Here is a 26,149-nt window from a genome sequence, read left to right as displayed (position 1 = left end):
TCAAACTGTATAGTATAGAAATGTTGAACATAAAATAAATCCTATTTCAGAGGTTTCCATTGACTATGTCTGGGTATCCAGCCATTCATGAATAAAAAAGGACACCTGAAACAATGACAGCTGAAATTTCATTGCCTCATTAAAAAAATAAATCTTTTTAAAAAATCATTAAATTATCAAATTTATAGGCTAAAGATTAAATTTAAAAATATAATTCTGCCCTATATACAGTGAAAATAAAACAACAAATATTAATGATTATAAAATACAAAAATAATTAAAAAAAATAACTTTAAAATACAATTGAAAAAAAACCCCTCCAAATTAGAATAATTGATGGTACAGTCTGATGATATGTACTAAAAGAAGAAAACTCAAGATGCAAAACCTAAAATATTCAAAAATTTAATTTAAAAATTTATTTTTAAAGCTAAACATTTAAATAATCCAAAAAATGACATCAGGAGTGGAAGATGTTATGTGAAAAATTCTGTGACACTAATTCAGATATTTTAGGTTCAGATAAATTAAATAAAATTGCATATTTTATATTGTGATGACATTTTTAAATTCAATATGTAACAAGCACCATCTGTTGTCTGTTCCTGGAAGTGCACAGAGCAGTAAAATCCCGGAGCTGAATCCTCCAACATTAAGGGGTCCTTCAGGTTATTGTCAGCGTGTTTTTAATAAGCAAAATCCTTGGTGACCAGTGTGTCCTCATGAATAAATTGGACACATCCTTCTTGCTTTTTTTTGTAATTTATTACAATCATTTTCATTTCTGAAAGTGATACAATAGGCTTTTTTTTTTTTAAAAAAAATGTAAAAATTGTGTTTCTTTACACAAAGAATAGTGTCGAACACTACATATAATATATACTTTTTCTGATGTTCTTCAATTCCTTCAATAGTTATTTTATCAACTATTGAAGGGATACATTTTTCTGTAGAGCTACTGTATTCATAAGACAGTTTTTGAGTGTGAATGTTATATTATGTTATGTTATGTTATGTTATGTTATGTTATGTTATGTTATGTTATGTTATGTTATGTTATGTTATGTTATGTTATGTTTGGAAAGACTGGACTGAGTTCTGACTTTCAAATAATTTAAGTTGCTATTTAGTGAGTCTCTCATTTTGGTCTGCAGTTGTGTTTGTGTTTCCTTTGTCGTTTCTGCGCTCCCTCGTGTGCTCGTCCACACAGCTGCCCTGCATCAGCCTCGTTATCCCTCCTGCTCCTGAGCTTCTCTGGCCTGAACTCCACCTGCACCGCATCCCCTCTTTAGACTAGTTTTCTTTTTTTCAAGTGTTTCTCAAACCAGAATTCAGGAATATCACATTACTGTTAACAGCATTTCTTTAGACTGCACTGGAACTCTGGGTAATGAAGTCCACATATATTAAACAAATAACTCTCAGCACCAACATGCAGTTATTTCAAATATTTTAATAATATATTTTAAAATTCATAAACAAAAAGCCCAGTTTTGTAACATATCATCACACAGCTAAATGATTCACATTTATTCAGTAACACTGTAGTACTAATACACAGAATACAGACAGTAGTGCTTTGGATTTAACTTATTGTGCGTAATGACAGCAAAGACGTTTTGTATGTTTACATAAATGTGTGTCACGTGTTTTTTTCTGTTTTGTTTTGTAAGTGTCTGTGTGTCACATGTCATAAGTGTCTTCATGTGCGCTTCCGCTTCATATCAATCACGTGTTGACTTCCTCTAGTCTCTGGACCACAGCAGACGCCACCTTTTTGTAAGCCTCCGCCTAGAAATTAAACACACACGCACACACACACACACACACAATGTAAATGGAGCTAAATTCAGGTTAGAATACAATAGAATAAAAAAACACAATATAAATAGAATAAAAAAGAATAAAATAAAATAAAATGGAGACCTCTGGGCTGTCTGGCGAGGAGACGACCACAGGTTTTCCTTGGTCTGACATCTCTCTGATGTTGAGATGAAGAGGAATGTCACCTGGAGATATAACACAACATTAAAAACAAGACATTTTAAAGTAAGATTTTTACTTCCTGTTTTGTTGTTTTCTAGAAATAACTATTGAAACTTATATACAACCTAAAAAATCATCAACAGAAAACCGTAAACCGGCTAAGATTATGTTTTAGTGTTAATGTCACAGGAGCTGATTTTGTAATGTCACAGCAAAAAAACAAACTCCTTTATGTTAAACTCTTTTATGTTCAAAGTTAGATATGTATACAGAGATGGATGGAGCCTTCTGTCCGTACAGAGCAGTATTACTGGAAATCTTTGGGAACGGTGTAGAAATCTTGTGATATACAATTTTAGGAAACAAGAAATTTTAAGAAACAGCACATCAGAATGAATAATAATATAGTGAATAATTAATAATGTTAATTGGTACATTATTATGATGTCCTCTACAGTCAGCTGTTATGTTGTCTAAAACTTTTGACGCCATCTTTGGGCTTTATCTGTGCTATCCGAAAGGACACAACGAGGGCAGTGACATTTACAACGTTTGAAACAAACACACCTATTTTCATAAATAAAAGGAACATAAATGAGCCTTTAAAAGTACGGGCCAACAACAGAAACTAATGTTTTTAAATGAACTTGAAGACCTTGAAAATATGAACAACATCCAGACTGAAGCAAAACCAGATCACGAAAATTGGCTCTGCCCTGTTTGGTATGACTGACCAAGAGGTCATCATCACTAAGAGATCCCATTAAAACTACCAGACTTAAATAAAAAAATAGATTTAAAAACTGCGACAAACTTTGTTGTACTCTGTAGGTGGTCTATGTAGGTGTAAGTCTTTCTTCCAGGTGTAAATGTGGTCACAGCTCATAACAGAAGAAAAGTGTAAGGAGAAAATCGATCTTGATATAAAATATTCTGCAACAGTCAACACTTTTGACAGGTTTCAGTCCCATCAGCCAGCTTGCTTTACTTTTAAATGCGTAGCTGCTCTCACTGATCCTCCTACAAACCTAAAAGTTTGACTCCCAGAGTGTCTGCGAGCTGTCGGGCCCCGTCAGAGCCGAAGATGTGAGTCTGGTGGTTACATTTGGGACACTGGAAGACGCTCATGTTCTGCACCAGACCGAGAACCTGCAACAACATCGAACGCAACATTTTTACCGTCCTGTAACTTCAACCCTCATTCTGTGGATAAAACACACACACACACACACACACACACACACACACACAGATTACCGGCACGTTAACTTTCTTAAACATCTCGGCTCCTCTTCGAGCGTCGAGCAGAGCGATGTCCTGTGGCGTCGACACGATGACCGCACCTGCATACAAAAAAAACCACACAACAGACACGTGACTCAACTTCACTTTCACACTGAGCAGATTAAACTCATTTAGCAGATTTGACGCATTTTTTGCTATAATTTTTTTAATTGCATTATATTTTATGTTTTGGCTCTTATTATATATGTATACATATTATATATATATATATATATATATATATATATATATATATATATATATATATATATATATATATTTTACAATAAAAGACTACCTCTGTTTTAAATAGAACTTTATAAATAACGACATAATTATTAGTATTATCACTGTTGTTTTTGTTATTGTCATTTTCCTAACACTTCCTTTGTAGAGATTCGGGAAATGCAACTCCAGCTAAGCTAAACCTTCACAGAAAAATAAACGTTTTATAAAAATCATTTCAAACTTTTGTCCTCGAGTCTGGTCAAACGTAAACACAAAAAAAAATGTGTTTAAGGTCAGAATTAGGTTTAGGATGAAGTAAAGTTGTATTATTATTATTAACATTTTTAATGAAAACCCTCGTGTGTTTACTGTTGCAGTTCGAGCGTGTGACTGACCGGAAACTGGGATGTTCTGGGAGATTGACAGTTGGACGTCTCCTGTCCCAGGAGGCATATCAACGACTAAATAGTCCAACGTCCCCCAGTCCACCTACAAACAAACACACGTCAGTCTATAAACTTTAATCCCATTTTGCCGCCAACCTCAGATGGATATTTTTAATGTTTTCACCTGTCTGAGCAGTTTCTCTAACGCTGACATCACCATCAGCCCCCTCCACACGATCGGAGCCACTTCGTCCACCAGGAACCCCATCGACATGCTGACAGAGAGGTTAAAGACGCGTCAGAGCAGGTGAGAGCTGAAAATGAAATGATCATTTTTCGGATAAAGGGACTCACCATGGCACCCCGTAGTTGGTAAGAGGGATCATCAGATTGTCTGGGAGATTAAAAACACTCAAAGTCAATTCACAGTTTTAGTATTTTATCCTCAGCAACCTTTAAGACCTCCATGACGTATAACCACTGTGAATCGTGATATAAAAACCAATGATCGGGTGTCATTTATGACACAGAAAAAGATTAACAATGTGGCGTACTGTCACTGAGCTCCGGGTTTCCCTTCAGGTTCATCAGTTTGGGAATCGACGGACCGTAAACGTCAACATCCAACAGACCAACTGACTTCAGCTGAGAGAGACAGAAAAAGAAAGAAAATAGACTCTGTCAACTTCACAAAATTCAAATTTAGAAGGAAGACAAACTGACACAGTCATTTTACCTCTTATGTACTTTTACTTAGTGTTTTACACAGTCATTTACATCTCTGTATATATATATATGTATATATTTAGTATAGTTAATTACTTCACATAATGCATATCAGAGTCAGCTTTATTGGCCAAGTATGTTTACACAAACAAGGAATCTGACTCCGGTTGGCTTTGCTCTCAATGTACAGGAATTAAACATTAAATATAAAAAAATAAAACCCGAAAATCATAGTTTTAAATTTACGCATCAAGCCCTAATTAAACAATTTTAGCAAATATATACAAGTATAAATATATATTACTACGTTCCTGTTTGCAATTACTGTACACCTGTTTACCACACTTTTTTATATGATTTAGAGGAGATAAAAATAAATGTGATACGAGTGAGAAGATTTCTTACCGGATCATTGGCCATTAATCCAAGAGCCAAATTCACTGTAGAGACAGAAAAACACAAACAGCAGGCTGGCTGAAAAGTATTTGAATTATTTATCAATTCAAAACCAATTGTGCATCAATGCTTCACTGCCAGACAAAATTTGAAGACAAATTTGTTCAAAATACACATAACATGTCTCATTACTACTTTTATTTTTCAGAAGTAAACTCATACTGTACCCGCAGTGGTGGACTTGCCCACGCCACCTTTCCCTGAAGCCACGACGATGACCTGTTTGACCCCCGTGATGGGCTTCTGTTTGGGAAGACCTTTCGCCATCTGCTGCTTCTGCCGCTCCTGAAGCGCCTTACTGTCCACTGACCTCTGAGAGAAACGACAAAACAACAGGAACATCATGAAAACAACACAAAGGTGAGAGGCTGTGACTTCAAAGTCGCTGGTTTCCATTCCTGGTTAGTCCTGGTGAGGAAACTTAGATACCTTAGTAACACTGTGAGTTTCACTCTTGCTCTTTTATTATGAAAATTAGGCTTTCGGGAAATCATGGGCAAAACGGCCGAAATTAAAGCAATTTATGCTAACTATAATCGGTTCTATTTATCGGCCAAAAATTGTATTATTTGAATTATCGGTATGATGTCATAAGTCCCACTATCGGGACGATAATTATCGTGCATCCCTGATTATCTCAAAGTGAAAGTACATGCACACAACATTGAAAGTGTTATAAAGAATAAGAAATAAAATAAAATTTGTTAAAATTCAATGACATTTGGTTTAAAAACATGTTACAATTATCGCTTTTATTTTGAAACGTTTCCGGTCCTCTTCTGCTCGTTTTCTGTCTGTCTTGACGTTAGCATGAAGCTGTTAGCTATCAGAGCTAACTGAAACTCGCAGAAATAGTCAGATTTCTTACGTGGCAGCGTGTTAACTGGACACAACAGGCAGGTCCCGGTTTTATTTCTGTCCCCGTTCGTAAAATCGATTGTTTATTAGCAAATATTCGCAGTAAATGCGACAGTCTGCTGTATGTGAAATGAGCCATGGTTAGCTGTTTAGATGCTCCTCAGCGCGCTTTGTGCGCATCAAACTTGCGCAAATACGCATGCGTGATTTACGTTTTCTGTTGTTTCGCTTTTTAAATAGTTTTAATAATAATAAAATAATAATAAATAAAATAATAATTCTAATTTTCAGACCTTTATTTATTGTTGTATTTTACTGTTTCATGAACTAAGATTAAATTCATTTTTATGTTATTAATACATGCATTTTCAACCAATCAATCCGTTTGAGAATCATAAGTCGAATAATTAATCCATGTCTGCATCTTAATTAGATAATTTGAATAGCCTAATTTTTACTCGGGAAATAACATTCATACATACTAATATAATTTTGAGCTATTTGTTCCTGAAAAAAGAAATTAAAATTGGAGTTGGAGGAGGAGTTTAGGAGCCTCGCAGCCAGGGGAATGAAGCTATAGCCAATGGCCATAATTCATTTCAACTGCCTCTTGATATTCACATGTTTAAAAGAATATGTATGAGTTTGCTTTTATTAACCTTTGCATTGTTCCTTTTTGGGGTTTTTTGTTCACAAGCTTATATCTTGTGTATGGTTTCTTTACCTTTATTTGTTTTTCTTTTATCACATTTATTTGGCACCGTGTACAAAGAAAACTCATTTTTTTAATTGAAATTTTGTCTCCTTTTTGCTTCATTAATTGAAATAATTCTACTTTCACTTATTTATTTAAATATTTTATGTATGTATCTATTTATTATTTATTTATTTTTACTTTAACAAATTATATGCGGGAAAAAAAATCACACAATGGTCATATTAGTGTAAACATAAATGATCAATTATTAATTTTATTATGTATTCTTTTTATTTTTCTTAAATGTGGCCTGCGTAAATAATGCGCAGCTTTGAGCCCTTTTGGACAGTTTTGGTTGACGTTACTCCGGAAGTCTGTTGCATGAGTTTTCTTCTTTCGCTTTGCCATTCAGTGAGCACCTTTGCCAGTATTGCTCTGTGGTTTGACACGGTTTTACTGGTTTCTTTTGTACCGCCGTTTATAAAGAGCATAGAAACCAATAAAGTGGATAAACCTAAATGGCGGAGAAAGGCGCCGCTCCTGTGGCCCGCGCGGTGCTGCAGCAGTGTCTGCAGGCCAGACTGCAGGTGAAACCAGCAGAGGAAAACTCAGAGGCTGAATTTGTCCAGGTGAGATCACCTGAACACCTCACTGTGTCCCTCTGCACTGCATCTGAAGAGCTCATATTATGTTTACTGTGGTGTTTAGTGGAATAATGACATAAAGTAAAACATGTCTGTCCAGAGATGGTTTCTGGATGGCATCTTTCCAAATCTTTAGGCTTAAAGGGGTGTATTTATTTGATTAAAAAGTTTGTAAAACAAGAGTACCTAAATTTATCTTAAAGAAGTGGCCATAACATGTCACCCTTATAGCATATAACAAAATAAATCATCAGCAAAAAGCATTTTACATGTTTCTTTCTTGTCTTGTTGAATTTAACTCGTCTCATGTTAGAAAATGTCTATATTATGGTTGGTATTTCTTTAAAATGTGCTTTAAAATTTCTTCTATTTTTCTTTTTTGTTTTTTTCCATCTCTGACCTATCTGAGTTACCGTATCCATGTGCTGTATACTGATTTATTTTGTTTATTTTTTCTTTATTTTATTTCAATGTTTACACACACACATGCACACACACACACACACACACACACACACATATATATATATATATATATATGTGTGTGTGTTTCTTTTCATTCATTCAGCACTCTCGCATGCAAAGTACTTTGAGCTGCACTTTGTGTATGGAAGGTGCTATACAAATAAAATTATTATTATTATTATTATTATTATTATTATTATTATTATTATTAAGAGTATTAGTAGTAGTGGTATTACTTTATCCTCCCAAATTTAAGCCACACTCGTCTCCCTTTAAAGTGATATTGTATGTTGTTGCTTGGTTTATGTTTTATATCCTAATGGAAGAAAAATATTAATTTTAACATGAGTTGATTTAGAAAATGGAAACACATTTATTTGTGGCACACCTTTTAAATAACACTTTTTTTCTGGGGAAAAAGTGTCGAGTATTTTCCAGTCAAAAGACTCAAGAAAAGTCACGAGTCACTGGTGTTGAAGTCCAAGTGGAGTTGCAAGTCTCAAAAATAGTCCACACTTTTTAAAAAATACTATAGGAATAATAAGATAAAAGGGACAAATTACAGCATTTTGCACTAAAACTGAAAGAGACACAGTGTTGTTGGTCCACATCGCTGATGCCTGATGTTCTGTTTTCAGATCGACAGAGGGATGGTGATCTACATCTGTTTCTTTAAAGGAGCCACAGACGACGTCCTGCCTAAAATGGGTCAGTGACCTTTTTGACGGATGTCTTGCATGGACATAAAGCCTCCTGTGGCTCAGTGTGTTGCTTTATCACACACTATTTGGTTTATTATCTGCACATTAAATTTTAGCTCCGTCCACTGTCTGTAAATCCCTCAGTATGAGGTGTAAACACTGTGTCCTCCCTCCTGTCCCCTCCAGTGTCCACACTGTTGAACGTGCGTCTGTGTGAGTCCGACTCGGGGAAGATGCTGTCGGTGTCGGAGCTCCCTGGCAGCGTTTTAATCGTCCCTCAGGCCACGCTGGGCGGGAAAGCCAAAGGCAGGGCCATGCAGTACCACAACAACATCGGCAAAGAGGACGGGCTGCGGCTGTACGGCGCCTTCGTTTCTCTGTGCGAGAAGGAGCTGACGGCTGCTTCAGCTGAAGTGACGGTGAAACACGGGACGTACGGAAACAGACAAGTGCTGAAGCTCGACACCAACGGACCCTACACACACCTGATGGAGTTCTGACAAATGAAGCTTTGCAGTGTCATCGTGGAGGTCGAAATTGTCTCTGTATATACCAACACAGTACCTAAAACTCATTTTGATATGTTTTGTTTTTTTTTTACATTTTTGTATATAAACAAAATCACACTGGAATATGTCACGGTTTTGTTACAATCTGCCACAAACATGAAAAAGTACCATACAAAAGAACATAAAAACTCACATTTCTGAAGTTAAGGGGACTTAAAATGCGTTCAGAAGTACACAAAAAATTTAAAAAAGTTTAAAATTTGCAATAGAAGAGCACTATGCAAGAAAACATGCTGAATTCATAGTGCCATCTCTTAAATTTAATAATAAATAATAGAAATTTATTATATATATATATATATATATATATATATATATATATATATATATATGTGTGTGTATGTGTATATATATATATATATTTCTTTTTAAAAGGAGCCTTCCAAAACCCTCAAGGTTACCTCACAAATAACCTAGTAAAAATCTCTGAACAAAAACTAATTCTGTAACATAATTTTAAAGACAAAATTATGTTAATTATAAATATAGTTAAAGGACATTTTCCACCAGCTTTTATTTTAAATACATTGTCTAAATCAACAAATTAATTCCAATTTGCTGTACATTTCTTGCCAAGTTGCCATCTTTTTACCCATGTTCTACAGATAGCATATAAAATGTTTTCAATCAGTCCAGCCTGAAAGAAAACTTATAGTTACACATGAAAATATCAGCAATAGTAATACATTTCTTGCAGGGCCTATTTTCAGCATTATTAGTACTTTTTGATTCTCAAATTACACTCTAATTGCATTTTACTGATACTTACACTCTTGTACTTTTGTAATATTTTCAGTGTGGTATTTTTATTTTAAAGAAATGCATCTTATTAAGATGAAATGCATCTTATTAAGATGCATTTCTTTAAAATAAAAATCTTTGTGCACTGAATACTAGTGAAGTGTTTATGAATGAGTGTCAGGTGTCCTCCGGCCAGCAGGAGGCGCTCAGCTGTGTTTCAGTGAACGGAAATGAACAGCACAAAGTAAGCTTGGGTTACAGCAGCATCTACAACCTGCGTCAAAACCCCAAAACGAGTCCTCCGTCAAGCGTCGATCAAACGGCAGCAATCAAATATCCGGTTAATCGCCTTTGCTGCCAAAATAAAAGCACATAAAACAGGGAATACTTTGAGAATGAGTGGTTCCACAAAACAGAGACCTAAAAATGAGGCATTATTTTGCAGTAGAATTACCAGTGTCATATATGTGTAGTTGGGCAATGTTGTTAGATAAGGCTCTCTTAAATTAAACCAATAATGTGCATGGCCTGAAACCTATTTCTAAAAAGAAAAAAAATGAGTTTTTGGCCGTCAGTAATTTCTTTCTACTACTTTCTTTAGCTACACAAGAACAGAAATAGGCACAGACAAATTAGGGGAGTAAAAAAATGGGAAATTGCAGTGCAGTAAATGCAATACATAAGTAAGTTATGAGTGAAGATGCAAAGCTTTCAAAAGGACTAAAATAAAATTATAAAAAAAGCAAATGTATGGTGAATATTAAATACAGCAGGTATAGGGCATATTCAAACGAGATAGAAAACTAAATAACAGTAAGATACAAAATATGAGAACTAGCTATCAGTAAGGTGCAAAATATAACAGCAACAACAAAAAAAGGTAATAGTTGGGTGCAAACAGTGAGGTGAACATAGGTACAAACCAGTATGTTCAATATGCACAATGACACAAAAAGGTCACCACTAGGCTTTGAATGATGAATGAAATTATTTTTTAAAAGGTAGAATTAAAAGAAGAATAAAATAGAAAACATTGTTTCGATTATTTGGAATAAAAGCTTGCAGGTGAACAAAAGTAGTCACAATTTTTTGATTTGATTTATTTCGAACATGTAAAAAAAGAAAATATCGAAGTGATTATACAAACAAGCAGACAGAAAAAAAAGTAAAATTTACAGGTAATAAAAAAAAACAAAACAAAAGAAATAGTCAAACACGTAATAACTTGGTTTAAGGGATTTAGAAGAAGTACAAACCGTATTAATCCCACAATAAACATGTATCACATAGTAGTTGGATATCTTTTATCAATTTATGGACATTTAAAAAATACATTACGATATATGCCAAATATTTTAAGCTAAATGTAAGCCATTATTTTGAAAATCCACACACCGGAAGGTACACAGTTCCTCTTGCTAGCTTAAATGTACGAACCACCGAAAGCTACAATTAGCTAATAGTTTGAGATTAAATGTAACTATTTGGAGTATTTCTGTCAACATTTAGATGAAGGTACATAAATTGAGTTGTTTATGTGAACATTTGAGTCTAAAAATAGCGAGCTGAAAGTTGAGTTTTTGTTGGAAAATGAAGGCGGTGTTACGAGGATTTGGGTTCACCGGACACAAGATGATCTAAGGTGGGAAACGGTTTTCAGTCAGAAAAGTTTAACATTTTTCATTATAAATTTGTTGTATGAAAATTATATTTGTATTTTTGTGGTGTCGGACCGATGGAGATTGTCTCTCTGTATGTGTTGGGTTATTTTGTTTTTATTTTACAGAGATGAAAACTATAACACAAGAAATACATTTTTGTTATTAATAAATCTAGCTAACGTTACATATTTATTTTTCCAATAAATCGATTCATGCTTGGTTTTTGAAATGCTAATAATATTGACTTCATGTCTATCGCGTTATTTATGCTCTAAACGATGTCCTAATAGCATATTTCGACTTAATTACTGTCAAAAATCCAGATGTATTTAATTGAGAAAACAGATTAATTACTTGCTTATAAGCATCAAAAAGAGAATTTTAGCACTCTTATTTAATAATTATAAAACTCCACGTTTTTTTTGTTTTAGTTGCCATCAATGACGTGCTCATTATATGATAGGGGCTCAAAAGGATGTGAAAACACGGTCATATACTTAGAGATTTTTAATATAAAATGGTGAAAAGCAAGAAAATATTTGATAATTTGCCCATAACCTGCAACAAAAAAGTTTAGCATTCCTACATAATAAATATCAAACAATAATGCAATACCAAAATTGTTATCAATAGTTTTTTACAGTCTGTTAATCAATAAATTGATAATATTTATAATTTAAGATTTGATTAACTGATATTGATTTGCTTTGTTATTACATATAAGTAAAAGATTTACATCTCTGTCTTTGTCCCTCCTTTACAGATGCCTTCTTTTGACCTTATTAATAAGGTGGAGCTGTTTGTGCGAACAGGAACGTATCCTGCAGACGCATCAAAGAGCTCAAAGAAAGTAACCAAAGCTGCCAGCAAACACTTCATCTATAAAGGTATTTTATAGCTTCACTGCCGGGTTTACACAGAGGTGTATCTTACACATCAGAAAGCTTTTTTTCTCTCTTAGAGCAGAATAGTTAAAGCTTGTGAGCAATACACTAAAATATGCATTCACCTTGAAAAATTGAAGTGGAAGCCAAAAAATGAAAGATACCTAAACAACTCAATGAATAACAAACTCTCTGGATGGTACAACCTGGATTATTTGAGCAAACGCATTATTTGTCATTTGGGTAAAATATAATATATACAAAGCATTGCTGTCTGTTACCATATATCTCAAATGTGTTGCTATGTGGACATTTGAAACAGCCCTGATGGCAGTCCTGTATCTCCCACACTTCTGACATTTCACTCACTGAGTGGCTCAAAAAAAAAGTCAGAAATGATGTTTGAAATATGAACTCACTGGATAGTGGACATCTTTTAGTGACTTATATGGGGGCAAAGTAATGAAACACATAGTATTGTTTCAATACTATCTTTATTCAAGCTTGATTTTAATAATTTAAATGGCAAGTACTTTTTTTTCAATTAAAATAAAGTTTTCTTATTAATTTTCAACCCCTTTATCAGTTGCAAGGAGCATTACCTTCCATCTAGTAAGTTTGTATTCACACCCCTGTTCTTAAAACGAAAACGTTCACTAAAGATTTGATTAAAATGGTCAAATTTCTTGAGAGAGGGTGATCCAGGACTTTTATATGTAGTATGACAATTCTGGGTCGCAGCCATAATGCAAGTAAACTGTAATGAAGACAGTAGTGTTATGTAGCAGTTATGTAACGTCTGTCCCAAGTGCTCAGCAGTCTGGGTCAAATTTTGTTGAAAATCTGGATGATTAGTCCTTTGTAAGTGAGTCACTTGGTTTAAAAAGGGGGCGGATAAAATATTTTTCTATATCCTGTGTTAATTTATTTGAAAAGTAACAACGGCCCTCTCTGGAAATACCCAGTTAAAGTACCTCGATATTGTACCAAAGTACAGTACGTGAGTAAATGTTCTAACAATGTACTGTTGAGTTTGGGGTCTTGTTGTTGTTTTTTTTTTAATTTATATTGTACATACCTTTCTGCTGTAACAATGCAATTTTCCCCATTGTAGGATTATCTTATATTATCTTATCTTAAAAATTAATGTGGTGTTTTAAGTTTCCTTGTAACTGACTGCAGTTCTTCCCTCTGTCCTTCAGATGGCTGTCTGTGGCGAGCCTATCGAGGCCGCCTCCTCCGTGTTGTCAAGAGCGACGAGGAAGTGAGGGAGATCCTTGTGCGTTACCATGACAACAACAACCACGCTGGCCGGTGCCGAACAGTAAAGGAGATAATGGTGAGTTAATGTGATAATATTTACTCACTATAGAGCAAAACAGTTTGGATATTGTGATCAAATATGAAATTGATTGTACACTATTATAGAAGCTGCGGTGAGAGTCGTGATGTTTGACACAAGTCTTCCTGTCTTTTTGTCCAGCTGATGTATTACTGGGTTGGAGTGACGGAGGCGGTAAAGACCTGGATCAAAGCTTGTGCTGTTTGTCAGAGCAGAAGTCCGGCCGAACCGCCAGAGCCGCCCGTCAGCTTCTGTTTGGCCTACGGATGCGATGCCTCCAGCTACGTTAACCCTGAGCTCAGCTTCCACAGGTCAGTCTCCACGTTTAGAACGTTTTTTTGATAAGTTAGAAACAAAAACAATAATATTCATACTGTTAAGTTTGTTCTGATTATCACCAGAATCAATAGGGCTCATCTTCTGTTTGTAAGACTCATCATTGTCAAACCTGACTCAGTTTTCATCGGTCTAAGCTGTAGTTCAGCTTCAGCAGATATAACAGAATGCAAATCAGGCAATGCAAAAAATAATACTTGCTATAATGAGTCGATAAGTAAGGTGTGAAAATACCTAGTAATGAATAAAGGTAAAAAGAAAAATACAGGTAGCATATAGAGAATGATTCAATTGAAAATATTTTGTGTGACCAGTCATGTTGTCATAATATGCAGATGATGTTATACTGTACATGTCAGGTGTAGCACAATCATTTTTTCTGATTTAATTCAATTATTGTGGAATTTTTCTCAGGTTACAAAACAAAAACTGGACTCAATCAGATTTTTTTTTCAAATCAATAGACAGTTTTCAAAGCTATCACTGTATGGACGTATGGATTTTTGACAGAAAATGTGTAACTCGACCCTTTACTATCATGTCGAGCACATGGCGAGTGTTGTTATTTCACGTTCACCATCATATTTTGTTTTGCAAGGTGATCGCTGAGCCTCTCTGGCACATCTAGGCAACTGGAGTTTTGTGTGTCCCGACATGTTCATCAAAACAATTGGCAAACATCCGAAATTACATCTCCTCGTTCAGGTCTACGTAATGATAGAAGGTTATAAGAATAAAATTAAACCTAAAATGGAGCCTAGTGCTACTCCACAGGCAGACTTTCCATTTGGTCAACTTTGTCTCAGGTTTGAAAACAAAACTCGTCTTCCTCTGTCCCTCAGGTTTCCCAAGGAGGCAGAGCAGCGGCAGAGGTGGCTGGTGGTGGCTCAGAGGGACGAAGGCTCGCTTCGCACCAAGTCCTGCCTCTGCTCGAGACACTTTGAGCCGTCATGTTTCACGCTGAGTGAGGAGGGTCAGCTGACTCTATCACTGGACGCCATACCGACCATTATCCCAGTGACGGCGCAGGAGGACGAGGTGACACAATGCAGGCCACACATACAGTATGAATAAATAAAAAAGTTCTCTGCACGGCATTTTGTACATACATACATAGAAACCTACCTCTCTTCTGTAGAGTAAGGGCTGAAGATCAAATACATTCAGGAATATGACCGTGCTACTATTGGGATACGCAAAAATAAATGTGCAAATGTGCGGCATGCTAAATGCAAAGGCCAAACACACAGGAAGTAGCATTGAAAACAAAATACAGTCAATAAGCAGGAGCCCAAATATGTGTTTTTTGAAGAGTTGTAGAGGAAGACACCACGTCTAGATCTGTGGTTCCTAGTCATGAAATGGTTATCCAGGCAAAATAATAAGAGTAAAATTCTGATTTATTTTGGTCATCATCTCATCTTGGATTTTTACTACTATATTTTCAAGGCTTAAAGCCAAATGTAACTGTGTTTTTGCCATAAGGGCTCCTCAGTTTGGGAACAACCTGCCTGAGGAGATAAGGCTTGCAGAAACAGTGACTTTTTTAAAATCACCTCTTAAAACCCATTTTTATAGACTTGCTGTTTTTTGCTGCATAGTTATTATTATTATTATTATTATTATTAGTATTATTATTAAGTCTTTCAAAGAAATGAAGTCATGCACAGAAAAAAAGGTTGAGAGACACTAATCTAGATACCTGACTCTAGTTAACGCTTAATAAAACATGTGGAGAAGGGCCTTTAGGAAAGTTTTGAGTGCAGCTGGTCGGTCCTGATCAAGCACTCCTTGGTTTCCAGGTTCCAGTCCCTTCAGATGAGGACTTCCTCAACTCCAACACCCTGGAAGACCTCCTCTCCCCAGCCACAGAAACCACAGACCCCCCTGAGCCGGCTATCTATCCCTCTGAAACCCCCGTGCAGCTGCAGGAGCACCAGTACTGCCTCCCGGCTCCTGATCCGTACTCCAGAGGGGTGCAGAGGGTGGTGTTGGAGAATAGGAGGAAGACTATTATCGAGCCAAGCTTCACGGCTTACAACCAGATCGCCAGGTAGACCACCTGACCACCTCATTCACGTGTTACAGTTTAACATGTTAAATTTAACTGAGTGTCTCATCCTGCAGGTATCTGAGCCACAGGGTGTTACCTATGCAAAGCAAGAAATCCAGAAGTTCCTTAAAAAGGATGGCCAGGCGCTTTAGCTTAATAGGTGAGTGGAGAGAGTAATAAAACACAGCATCGCTCCTTTTATTTGCGTCCTTCAATCCCCAAATGAGCAGTATTATAATACCTGATTAAGATGAAATGTGATTAGAAACATTTCACTTCTGTTTCAGATGGCGTCCTGATGTACACACGACTCGCTCGTCCTCTCAGAGTGCCGCGCTGCAGAGAGGAGGTTTGCATTATGTAATTAAATAGATATTTTACTGCCAAAAATATGGCCTTTTAATAAAAATAGGCCATCTAGGCAGAAGAAACAAACAATTTCTTTTGAAGTTGGTGCTAGAAAACAAAGAAAACAGATGTGCTTGCTGAAGATGTAGAAAACCTACAACTACTTGATCTTCTTGATGAACTTCTGTACTGTTTGTGTCTGTGATGGTGGCAGGAAATACGAAAATGCAGAAGTACAGCCTGTAGTTCAAGCAAAAACCCAGAGAGCCAGGGAAACTCCACTCAATGACGTGTTTTGCATCAGTTTAGTTATTCAGGGTTTTGGCGGGGGGTGCGCTGGTTAGATGGAGGACCACAGTACATCTACACATACTACCCACGCTGTTTTGATGCAAAGCTGGTTGGAAAAGTGTCCCTTTAAAGTGTATTATGAAGTTTAAATGAATTCCCTGTAAGCATCTTAAAGTTTGTTGGTTTGCAGTTTTTAAAAACTGAAGCATAACAGCAGGAATCTTCTGGGGAGTGAACAAAGTCCTGCGACAACTGCACCAACTGCGCTACCTTTTTTATTTCAGGTAAACTCGATCCTGCAGCAGTTCCACGACAACCAGGGTCACTACGGCCAGGGAATCTGCCAGCGAGAGATCGCAAAGCGCTTCTACTGGGCCAGCATGACCCGAGACCTGGCCCGCTGGATCTCCAGCTGCCACACCTGCCTCAACAGATCCAAGAGGAGGTGGCTCCGCTGCAGCGTCAACAACTGCACCAACTGCTGCGGGCCGGTGGAGAGAGGCCTCGGCCTCACCTTCCATAAGTATGAGCACGTGTCTTCTCGTTAGATAAGCAGAGAGAGGCAGATACTGAGGTTAGATAGCTTACTATCTCATGTTTTCTAAACAGTCAGATTTCAGTAGTAACGCTTACAATATTTGATCCTTTTTTGACAAGTATTTAGTGCTTTCTTTAGCCAGTGGACATTTCTCGAAGGGAAAATAAACTTAAATCTGGGTTAGGGAGAAATCCGGAAAAGGCAAAAAATGGCAGAATGTATAAATACACTACACAAAATAAGGGCTGTCTGTGGTAATGCATTTATCATTATGCAAATAAGGCGTTCATTTTTTACATTAATCACCAGCCGCCATCCCTGTATTTGAGACGCTGTACCGAGCTCATTTAAAGCTACAGTGATGGTACTGGTATCATATAAAACTGAAGGACCTAAGGAATGCAGTGGGAGGGAGGAATAATGTTCCAAATTTAAGGTAAATTTTGGCGATGGAAAAACAGCATGGCCATTTCACAAAATACAATGTCTTTACCTCCAGGTTTCCTCTTGACAACGTCGCCATGCTGGCTCAGTGGTTGAAGGCTGTTGGTCGTCCTAACTGGCATCCACGTCTCTGGTCGTCCGTTTGCTCGACCCACTTCACAGAGGACTGCTTCGACCGCAGCGGGGATAAGGTCACCATCCATCCAGACGCCGTGCCCACACTCTTAGTCCACAGCGACTCAGCGGTGAGGCTGAGGAGTTACTTTATGCACATCATATCCTTGAATAATGAATGTGGTAAAATGACAGTAGCAGTGGTATTGCAATACTGTTTTAAAAACAAAAGTTGACTTATGTATTTCTCCACAGATGCCATCCAGAGGTCCGACCCAGCCGCCTGTGAGAGAGGAGGTATGTTCTGGCTACGATGATATTGTGGATTTGACAAAATATTACATATTACCTATAGGAATTGTCAATCCAATCTAATCCTGATGCCATTTATATAACATTATTTTTTATTATAATGATCTCTTTCTGTGTGGGCAGGCCTATTTTGCCAAGTATGATGCCGTGGAGCTCTACCTGACCAAACGCACCTATCCTCATGGACTGTCATATGTGGAGAAGAACACCTTCAGGAGGTTCTGCAAGAAGTTTACCATCAAAGGTTTGCACAAATCAAAATAAATAAACGTAATGACATACAGTGATGACATAAACCTTACAGGCATGCATCTACAGTAGTGTGTGTCGAAGCTCAAGCTCTTTAAGAAGAGATGAAAAATAATAACCTCAGCATTCATGTACAAAAAACATAGAAACTGACCCTTTTTTCATTTGCTAGAAACATATTGTCACAAGTTTCTCTAACAGTGTGACAAAATGGGAAACGTATTGGGAAATGTCACACAAGTCATGCCTAATGTGTCACCTCAAGTCCAAACTGTTTACTTTTTTTAACTTTAGATGGTTTTCTTGGTATTTTCATGATGGCTTTTGAAATATTTACGAGGGTAGGAAATAAGAAATAACTTGAAAAAAATTTTAATTGAAATCATTTTTTTCTAACATTATTTTCTCTAGTTTAACCTCTTCAGGAATAGTAATTATTAAAAAAGAAACAGTCTGAGACAGGAAAATCAGTCAAAACTCAAAAACGTTGTGATGTGAGGCTGCAAATTAACATTGCCTTTTATGAGGAGGTCACAACAGATGGATCAGATCACCGTAACTGTATTTATAGCTATCATGATTACATATTTAAAATTATGTCATACAATTATTTAATTTTAAGCACTTTTCCAGGTCAATTCTGTGTTTTTAATTTTATTTATTTATTTATTTATTTTTACAAACTTTCAGTTAATTTTCTTGTTTGTTTTTTTTAAATTGATTTCTTTCAAATTTTTTTGTTTTTTTCTTTCATCGCTAATTGCCTTCTTCCCATGTTTTTGAAAGAAATTAAGCCAATTTGCTCAGGTTTCAAATGGTTTAAGACAAATTCTAGGTCCTGTCATTATAAAAGTTGATTGAACTGTGCGTATTTCACCTCACAAACATGATTACTTGTTTCTTGGTCTGCCAGACGGCGTGCTCCACAATGTGAGAGAAGATCGGGTGCGTTTGGTTCTGAGGAGCAGGCAGCGAGTTGAAGCCGCCCTGCTGGATTATCACAACGAGCTGAACCACCTCGACATCAACAAGTGTCTCAGACTGCTCAATGAAAGGTGAGAGGGGATCATCTTTGTCACTGATAAATCATACTTTTGTCAAAATTAGATGAAACATTATTGATTGTGCAGAGACCCAGAACAGTAAAACCTCCTTAAAAAACACATCATTCTTTTAGTTTTATCACTGTAATTCACCTTGAACCAAAAATAAACCAGTAGCAGACGGCAATTTCTGCATATTTTATTGTAAGATACTTAAACACACAATAAAGATGAAAGGGCAAAGTTTAGCATGAAGTTGGGGTTATTGTAGGTGTTCAAGTGATTTTTCTTTAAGTTGAGATTATTGTTACTGAACCCTGGAGGTGAAGATATTTAATACCATGCTGTTTTACTGTTAACCAGCGCATAATATCATGATCAGGTACTTCTGGAAAACCATGAGATCCGATGTGGTGCAGTGGATCAACAGCTGCAAGGAGTGCAGCAGGAAGAGGAGGAAGAAGCCAGAAAACCAAACACAACAGAAAGGATCAGAGTCGCATCTGGAGGCGCCGAGATCACCACAGACACACGATGATTTGGACAGGTGTGTGAGTGGAAACACTGCACTTCAGTCATCAAGCAGAACTGACATATTTCTCATCATAGGTGAACTACGAGAAGCAGTAATAGCAGTATTGTTTATTTCTTTATGCATTTTAATCTATTTTACTAGATGGTATATAATTTTACTATTTTAAAAAATATATTTTTATCTATTATTATACTTTGTGCTTTTATCCTTTCATTTACTTTGACTGACTGTTTAGAGTACTTAATTTATTATTATTAATTACAGGTGAACTAGGAGAAGCAGTAATAGCTGTAGAAATGTGTCAGCAGCAGTACAATAAGTAATATAGTTAAACAATACGTTATAGAAGTTAAAACAGAAGTAACATTGGTAGTATAAATAATAGCTCAGTGAGCAGGTTCAGTATGATTTGTCAAATTACAGTTGCACAATAAAATACATGTTGTAGCTCTGTCATGCTAGAACATATGTATATATATATATATATTGAAAATAAAAGGAATAAAATAAAACAATGCACAATAATATATGATATATAGTGAATTATATACAGTTCCTACAGTTTGAAAGTCTTTTGGTGCACCTATTTATTCTGTGTGTCTGCATCTTTTGACAGTGGGAGGGATGTTTACAGCAATGATGACGAGACTGATGGTGGGGATGTTGAAGAGAGGCAGCCAGCAGCAGCTTCAGAGAACAGAGCGGTAAGTTTCTCTGCTCTAACATCCTGAACGACAATTTCAACTTCATTGATGTAGCTAATGAAGTTTTCCTTAAAGGAACAGTTTTAATATAACCTTTTGTCATGTTTGCTGAAACTGTGTGAAAACTTTTGTGTGTGTGCACTTTGTGTTACAGTTCTATAAAAAAGTGCTACACAAATAAAGTCTTATTGCTTTATTGAGATATTCTGTAAAAAAAAAAAATCACATTCCCTCTCCTATCGCCTCTAATAGCATTCGTTGGAATCGGCCACTGTGAACCGAAAACAACCAGTCAGAGACGTAGAGTCTCAAATGCAGCTGTCGATCACATCAGTCACTGACTGTGAACTGCTGTCAAACTGTATAACTAAGTAGCGCTGATCAAACATGAATTGTCTGTTTCTCGCCTCAAATGTTTTCAGAAAAATATCTTAGTGTGCTGTTTAGCTGTAAAATGAGAAAGTTTGTGATGCTGTAAATAATCGTGTACTAGCTAAGCACCGCTAACCAGCGTGAGCAAACTTTCTTATATCACTCTAGTTATCGGGCGCTCTCTCACTTTGGACTTTTTATCTCGGTCCCAGGACAGCCCTTTGTCCCCCCAACCTGTGACTCCCATCAACCCTCAGCCCAGAATCCCCATACTTCTTCATTTAAAAACTCCCATCAACCTCCAGTGCAGATCTCCCATAATCCTCCAGTCAAGGACTCCTAACGCCCCCCTTGTGGCCAAACTCCAGTCCGGCAAAAGAGAGACTCGTCCACAATCTGAAGTTAAGGAGACAAACAGTTACGACATCCAGCTTGAGAACCGGAGCAGCGTCCAGGATCAGGTGGAGCTTCAGTTAGAGGAGCAGACACAATCTCAGGATCAGGAGGAGATACAACCTCAGATCCAGGAAGAGACTGTTGTTTCTCAGGGCAGCGCCAGAACACATCACTATGTCAAAGTCCAGGACGTAACCAAACCACCTCCAGAGTCACATCCTCCAGCCGAGCTCCCTGCAAAACCTAAACGTCCACAAGCCGCAAGGAAGCTGAGTCAACCTCCAAGTCAAAGTAGAGGGCTGAAGACCCAGAATCTAACCCGGAGTCACAGCCGCGTTAGGCACCTGGGGAAGAGAAGAAAAGACCTGGAGGCAGCGACGTCGGCTAAGAGGAGCCCCAGCTGTGGTCTGGAGCCTGTGGTGGCCCCGAGCACCAAACCCTGGCCGGTGTTCACCATCGCTGGCTCTGCTGCGACACAGACAGCCAAACCGCTTCCTAAAGTGCACAGGTATGTACAAATACTTTTTTCTTGGTGACCAGGCTTTCCTTTATCCATCTTACATATCACTAAATATGTATTTAAAACTGCTGTATATATGTGTGTGAGCAGCCCCGATCCCTCTCGGAGGCCCGGTGGACTACAGGCCCGGACGGTCATCCAGCAGTGCAGTAAGGCGAAGGTTAAGATCAGACCAGGTCTGGACGGGGCAGAAGCTCAGTGGGCGGAGGTTGGTGTGTGTGTGTGTGTGTGTGTTTGTCTGTTCATTCTTTTGTGCATTTGTTGTCTGTCATTTATAGCACAAACAACAAATACATCAAGACAAAGAGCAAAAGAAACACATTTCTCAAATAACTTGAATTACCATCTTGTGATTTTATGCCTCTGCTAACCAGTCAAGTTGCAGTTTCCGTTTACATCCGTGTCTGTTCGTACTCATCGAGCTCTTATAGAAGATAATGCATGAAAAATTCCTAAATCTGGATGCTTCACACCAGCTTGAGGCAGGCAGCACAGAAGATCTGTACAGTCAGCACAGTCTCAAGGTGGACACGCAAGTTTAGTGGCAGCAGTATGTTAAGTTCAAGAGGACGTTTGTGCCAAATTATAAGAAATTCCTTCAAGGTGTTGTTAAGATAACAAGTTCAAGAGAATGAAACAGATGCAAAGTCACAGCTATTTTTGACCTCTGAACACCAAAATGATAATCAGATTATTGTTGAGTCTAAGGAGGCGTTTGTGCCAAATTTTAAGAAACTCCCCAAAGTTGTTATTGCATTCACAAGAATGAGACAGTCATGAGGTCACAGCGACCTTGACCTTCGACCACCAAAATCTAAATAAGTTCATCATTCGGTCCAAGTAAATGTTTGCTCCAAATTTTACAAAATTCCCTTGAGATTTCTTGTTCACAATGGGATGGATGGGAAGACAGCAGGACAACCATAACATAATGGCTCCAACATCAGCTATGACATTAAGGCAGAGTCATAAATATTAATATGAAATAAAATAAAATATAAATAAAAGCAATGTAAAAATGCTCACATTTTACCATGTACCATTATGCCAATGTTGACTTGCTAACATACTAAACATTATGACATATTTAAATCCAGTGGCTGCTAACATGCTATGTCATCTAAGTGTCAGAATACTTCTACCACAGCAGTAACATTGTGTTAAGTGAAATTTAACTTGACAATTAAAGAGATCAGCTGGAACAATGTGCGCTTATTGTAGCTGGTGATGTAGCTCACGTTGGTTTTGTCACAAAAACGTCACATTAAGAAGTCCACAATAAATGTAGTGGTTTGTTATGAGCTGTTATTGTCTGCTCACCTTGTCCGTCCTTTCAATTATCTGAAGTGCAGCTTTAAGGTGCACAACTTTTCCGGTATTCATCACACCTTCATTTAATGGTATAGTAATATTGTGTCTCTGTCCTCAGATCCAGGAGGGGATGGTTGTTTACGTGTGCTTCTTCCAAGGAGCCGCTGAGGATGTGGTTTATGAGATGGGTGAGATATCTTATTACTCTGCAGCCTTCACTCAGCATGTTATCTTCACAAATTATCTTATCGCCAGATACATGCATGCAAACTGATACTTAGAAGGAAAATTAGTGAGGATTTAAAAGAATAAATTCTTTTCAAATCTGGAATAAATGGATCGAATTTGCAACCAAACTGTGAGCAGACCTTCTCTGACCCCACTACTGTCTCAACTTCCTCTCCTGTTTTTGATAGGACCTGTAGAAATGTACATTTCCTTAGCTCCAGTGCATATAGTTGAGCTTACTTACAGAGTAAGTATGTAAATGCTAAAATGTGCATATGTATATGTAAGTAAGTGAGCATATGTGGAGCTGGAAGTAGTATATATTTGCTTTTTCTTTTAATGCAAACAAAGAAAGTAGTGGAAAGAAAAGAAATGCAATTATCCTGTTAACTGTACTACATCTGCATTACACAGGCATTATATTTGTAAGTATTGGGGGAAAAATATTCTGTTTTTGAAAAAGTCACAAACACAGAGAAAATTAAAAAAAAAAAAGAAGGAAAATTAGTGCGCAAAAAGAAACGCACTCAGGAGTATTATGGACTTGTGTAAAATGAAGAGATTGCATCTTTGTTGTTTTTACTAGACGAGATTTGCTTTAACAATAAAAAAAGAGCAGGAAAACAATGGTATAAGATTATGAATGCAACTGAATTAAATATAAATATAAATCCCGTCTTTCTCTATGATCTCCTCCACAGCCAACTGTCTGATGTCCACCAAATTTTTCCGAAAAGACACCGGGCACACGGTTTCCGTTCTTGACCATCCCGGGAGTGTTTTATTTATCCCCCAGGACTCTCTGCTGGGGGAGCCGGTGGCCAACAGGAGGATGCAGTACAGAGGGGGGTGTGAGCTGTGGTGGGGCGCCCAGCTCTTCTCTAACCTGGTGTCCGCCTGCAGGGAGTTAATGTCCGGCTCGGTGAAATGCAGGAAGGCAGGCGTGAAGGTTGAGGAGGGAATCTACGGACAGAAACAAGAGATGGAGCTGAGCTCTGTGGAGCCGCTGACGCTCCTGCTGGAGTTCTGAGGTACGCCTGAACATTGTGTCTGTTCGATCTGTGTGGAGAGAATAATTCAGGACTGTTGCACATGGATAAACTACAGTTTATACAAGTCCTCATCAAAATTTTATTACCCTCGTTCATTGGCTGCTCCCTCTCCTTATATCCCGCTCCTTTTAAATCAGTCAGGAAGCCAAAACAGCCTTTACTTTTAATGGTAGAAAACAAGAAATGTTGACTTTTATCCAAATTAAGATATTAGCACTTCCTTGTTTTGTTTTCTCATTCTTATTTGCCTTTTACAAAAAAAGATAATGTGGCAGCATGCATGTTAATCAGTGTCTCCAAAATATGTATAGAAAATCAAACTTTTTAACATCTGATGCATCTAAACAAGCAGTCTGCTGTTGTGTAAAAAGTGTCTGTACACGCGTGTAGTTTACAGGACTGTATCTTTGTTCATATTGTTCATATTGTACAGTTTAGAGAAAAAACATTGATATTAAATTATTATTTCTTTTTAAAAACAAAACTGTACATTGACTTTTTGATAGCAGTGGTTGTTTTGTTCGTACAGAGCTCAAAACAGCTCAAAGCAGTGAATTTTATACGTCAGTTGAAGTGTTTTCATGGAGGATTGTATATCAAATAATGCCCAAAATAAGTTAATTATACAAGTCAGTTTAAATGATTTCAGCAGCAAAATTCAGTCACTCAGCAAGCCACACAGCTCATGTAAATGTCTACAGCCTCCCTTTACTTTCTGTAGTTAAGGTGTAATAATTTCTCCATATTTAATAATTTAGTTCATGTTGAGCTTTTGCACATTACAGCCAAACTATACATAAATCAGCAAACCGATAAATAACGGCACATAGCTTCTGTTTTATACACTGAACATACATTAAACTCATGACTTTTTGTATTGTATTTGTGTGATCAAACTGCACATTTTATGTTTAATCAAGATGTTGATAAGCCGAACCTGTCAGGTGGATGGATTATTTTGGAAGAGGAGAGTTCACTTACCAAAAAAAAGTTTTACAAATTTGTGATCAGAATTTGAGAGAAATATACTGTATCTATTGACTGCATGAAAAAGTTTTTAACTTAAACTTAAAAATGAGAGCAAAAACAAAGATGGCTGCATTTAAATCTTTGTTTAGTATACATAATACTCAGTTAATTTAGTATTATCAGATGTTCGTTTGTTTCCATTTATCGTGCACATTTATCTCATCGCTATAAAGTCACACTTTGTTTGTTTTTCGAGTGTTGAGGGTGCTGCTGTTTGAGGGACGTCTTGTCAGACCGGAGCAACAGACCTTAAAGTTCAAGGTTAGTCGACCTCTTTTATCAGGGCAGAACTTTTGCTGCGTTTTTTTGTATATAATTTCTCTCATTTTTGAATAAAATAAAAACTCTTTTAGAAACTCTGCCTGTGACTCATGCAGGCCAGATCACAGAACCTTTTAGGACAATGCCAACATTTCTCTGATTAAATAATATTAAATTAAGAAAATCCTCTTTATTAGCACAGATGGTTTGGTCTAATTTACCAGCTCATCTACATTAAAATAAGCTCATATAAATACTGCATGGAAGCTAAAGTCCTGAAAGGTGACTTTTTTTAATCTTGTCCACAGGATAATTATCTTGTATGCACAACTTTTATATCTTATGGGAACAGTTTATTATTTCATGTGCACAAGATAATGACTTG

General features: G+C 36.9%; 3 protein-coding genes across 3 annotated transcripts; 2 read left to right on the top strand and 1 right to left on the bottom strand.

The window, feature by feature from the left end:
• Positions 1 to 1,433: 1,433 nt before the first annotated feature.
• Positions 1,434 to 6,113, bottom strand: nubpl (nucleotide binding protein-like). The gene is made up of 11 exons (XM_042501122.2): positions 5,935 to 6,113; positions 5,234 to 5,378; positions 5,016 to 5,050; positions 4,439 to 4,529; positions 4,239 to 4,278; positions 4,069 to 4,159; positions 3,894 to 3,987; positions 3,244 to 3,329; positions 3,015 to 3,135; positions 1,927 to 2,009; positions 1,434 to 1,791 (listed from the first exon to the last, which is right to left on the bottom strand). The coding sequence occupies exons 1-11, from the start codon at positions 6,061 to 6,063 to the stop codon at positions 1,729 to 1,731; spliced, it is 978 nt and encodes a 325-aa protein (XP_042357056.1). The 5' UTR covers positions 6,064 to 6,113; the 3' UTR covers positions 1,434 to 1,728.
• Positions 6,114 to 6,965: 852 nt separating this feature from the next.
• Positions 6,966 to 9,063, top strand: LOC121953923 (D-aminoacyl-tRNA deacylase 2). The gene is made up of 3 exons (XM_042501204.2): positions 6,966 to 7,250; positions 8,369 to 8,438; positions 8,618 to 9,063. The coding sequence occupies exons 1-3, from the start codon at positions 7,140 to 7,142 to the stop codon at positions 8,929 to 8,931; spliced, it is 495 nt and encodes a 164-aa protein (XP_042357138.1). The 5' UTR covers positions 6,966 to 7,139; the 3' UTR covers positions 8,932 to 9,063.
• A 297-nt stretch (positions 9,064 to 9,360) lies between these two features.
• Positions 9,361 to 26,103, top strand: LOC121953707 (uncharacterized). The gene is made up of 19 exons (XM_042500912.2): positions 9,361 to 11,383; positions 12,166 to 12,289; positions 13,489 to 13,625; positions 13,770 to 13,939; positions 14,807 to 15,002; positions 15,767 to 16,017; positions 16,092 to 16,177; positions 16,305 to 16,366; positions 16,941 to 17,179; positions 17,694 to 17,883; positions 18,008 to 18,049; positions 18,188 to 18,308; positions 19,227 to 19,368; positions 19,739 to 19,903; positions 20,508 to 20,595; positions 21,180 to 21,871; positions 21,974 to 22,091; positions 23,313 to 23,382; positions 24,124 to 26,103. Exons 2-19 carry the CDS (start codon positions 12,166 to 12,168, stop codon positions 24,450 to 24,452), a joined length of 3,222 nt encoding a protein of 1,073 aa, XP_042356846.2. The 5' UTR covers positions 9,361 to 11,383; the 3' UTR covers positions 24,453 to 26,103.
• Positions 26,104 to 26,149: the final 46 nt, after the last annotated feature.

This window comes from Plectropomus leopardus, chromosome 14 (assembly GCF_026936395.1).
Source record: "Plectropomus leopardus strain MGB_pleo_1.0 chromosome 14, ASM2693639v1, whole genome shotgun sequence".
NCBI lineage: Eukaryota > Metazoa > Chordata > Actinopteri > Perciformes > Serranidae > Plectropomus > Plectropomus leopardus.
Note: the sequence above shows the minus strand (reverse complement) of the source record. Positions and strands in the feature narration are given on the sequence as shown.

Bases quoted from the DNA above. Each gene is read 5' to 3' on its own strand.
- nubpl (XM_042501122.2), bottom strand. From the start codon at position 6,063: ATGGCTCATTTCACATACAGCAGACTGTCGCATTTACTGCGAATATTT. The intron at 3,988-4,068 runs GTGAAAACATTA...GTTTGTTTGTAG, and splicing joins TAGAGAAACTGCTCAGACAG to GTGGACTGGGGGACGTTGGA. The intron at 3,330-3,893 runs GTCAGTCACACG...TTTTGTATGCAG, and splicing joins CCAGAACATCCCAGTTTCCG to GTGCGGTCATCGTGTCGACG.
- LOC121953923 (XM_042501204.2), top strand. From the start codon at position 7,140: ATGGCGGAGAAAGGCGCCGCTCCTGTGGCCCGCGCGGTGCTGCAGCAG. The intron at 7,251-8,368 runs GTGAGATCACCT...TTCTGTTTTCAG, and splicing joins CAGAGGCTGAATTTGTCCAG to ATCGACAGAGGGATGGTGAT. The intron at 8,439-8,617 runs GTCAGTGACCTT...TGTCCCCTCCAG, and splicing joins CGACGTCCTGCCTAAAATGG to TGTCCACACTGTTGAACGTG.
- LOC121953707 (XM_042500912.2), top strand. From the start codon at position 12,166: ATGCCTTCTTTTGACCTTATTAATAAGGTGGAGCTGTTTGTGCGAACA. The intron at 13,940-14,806 runs GTCAGTCTCCAC...TCTGTCCCTCAG, and splicing joins CCTGAGCTCAGCTTCCACAG to GTTTCCCAAGGAGGCAGAGC. The intron at 17,180-17,693 runs GTATGAGCACGT...CTTTACCTCCAG, and splicing joins CTCGGCCTCACCTTCCATAA to GTTTCCTCTTGACAACGTCG.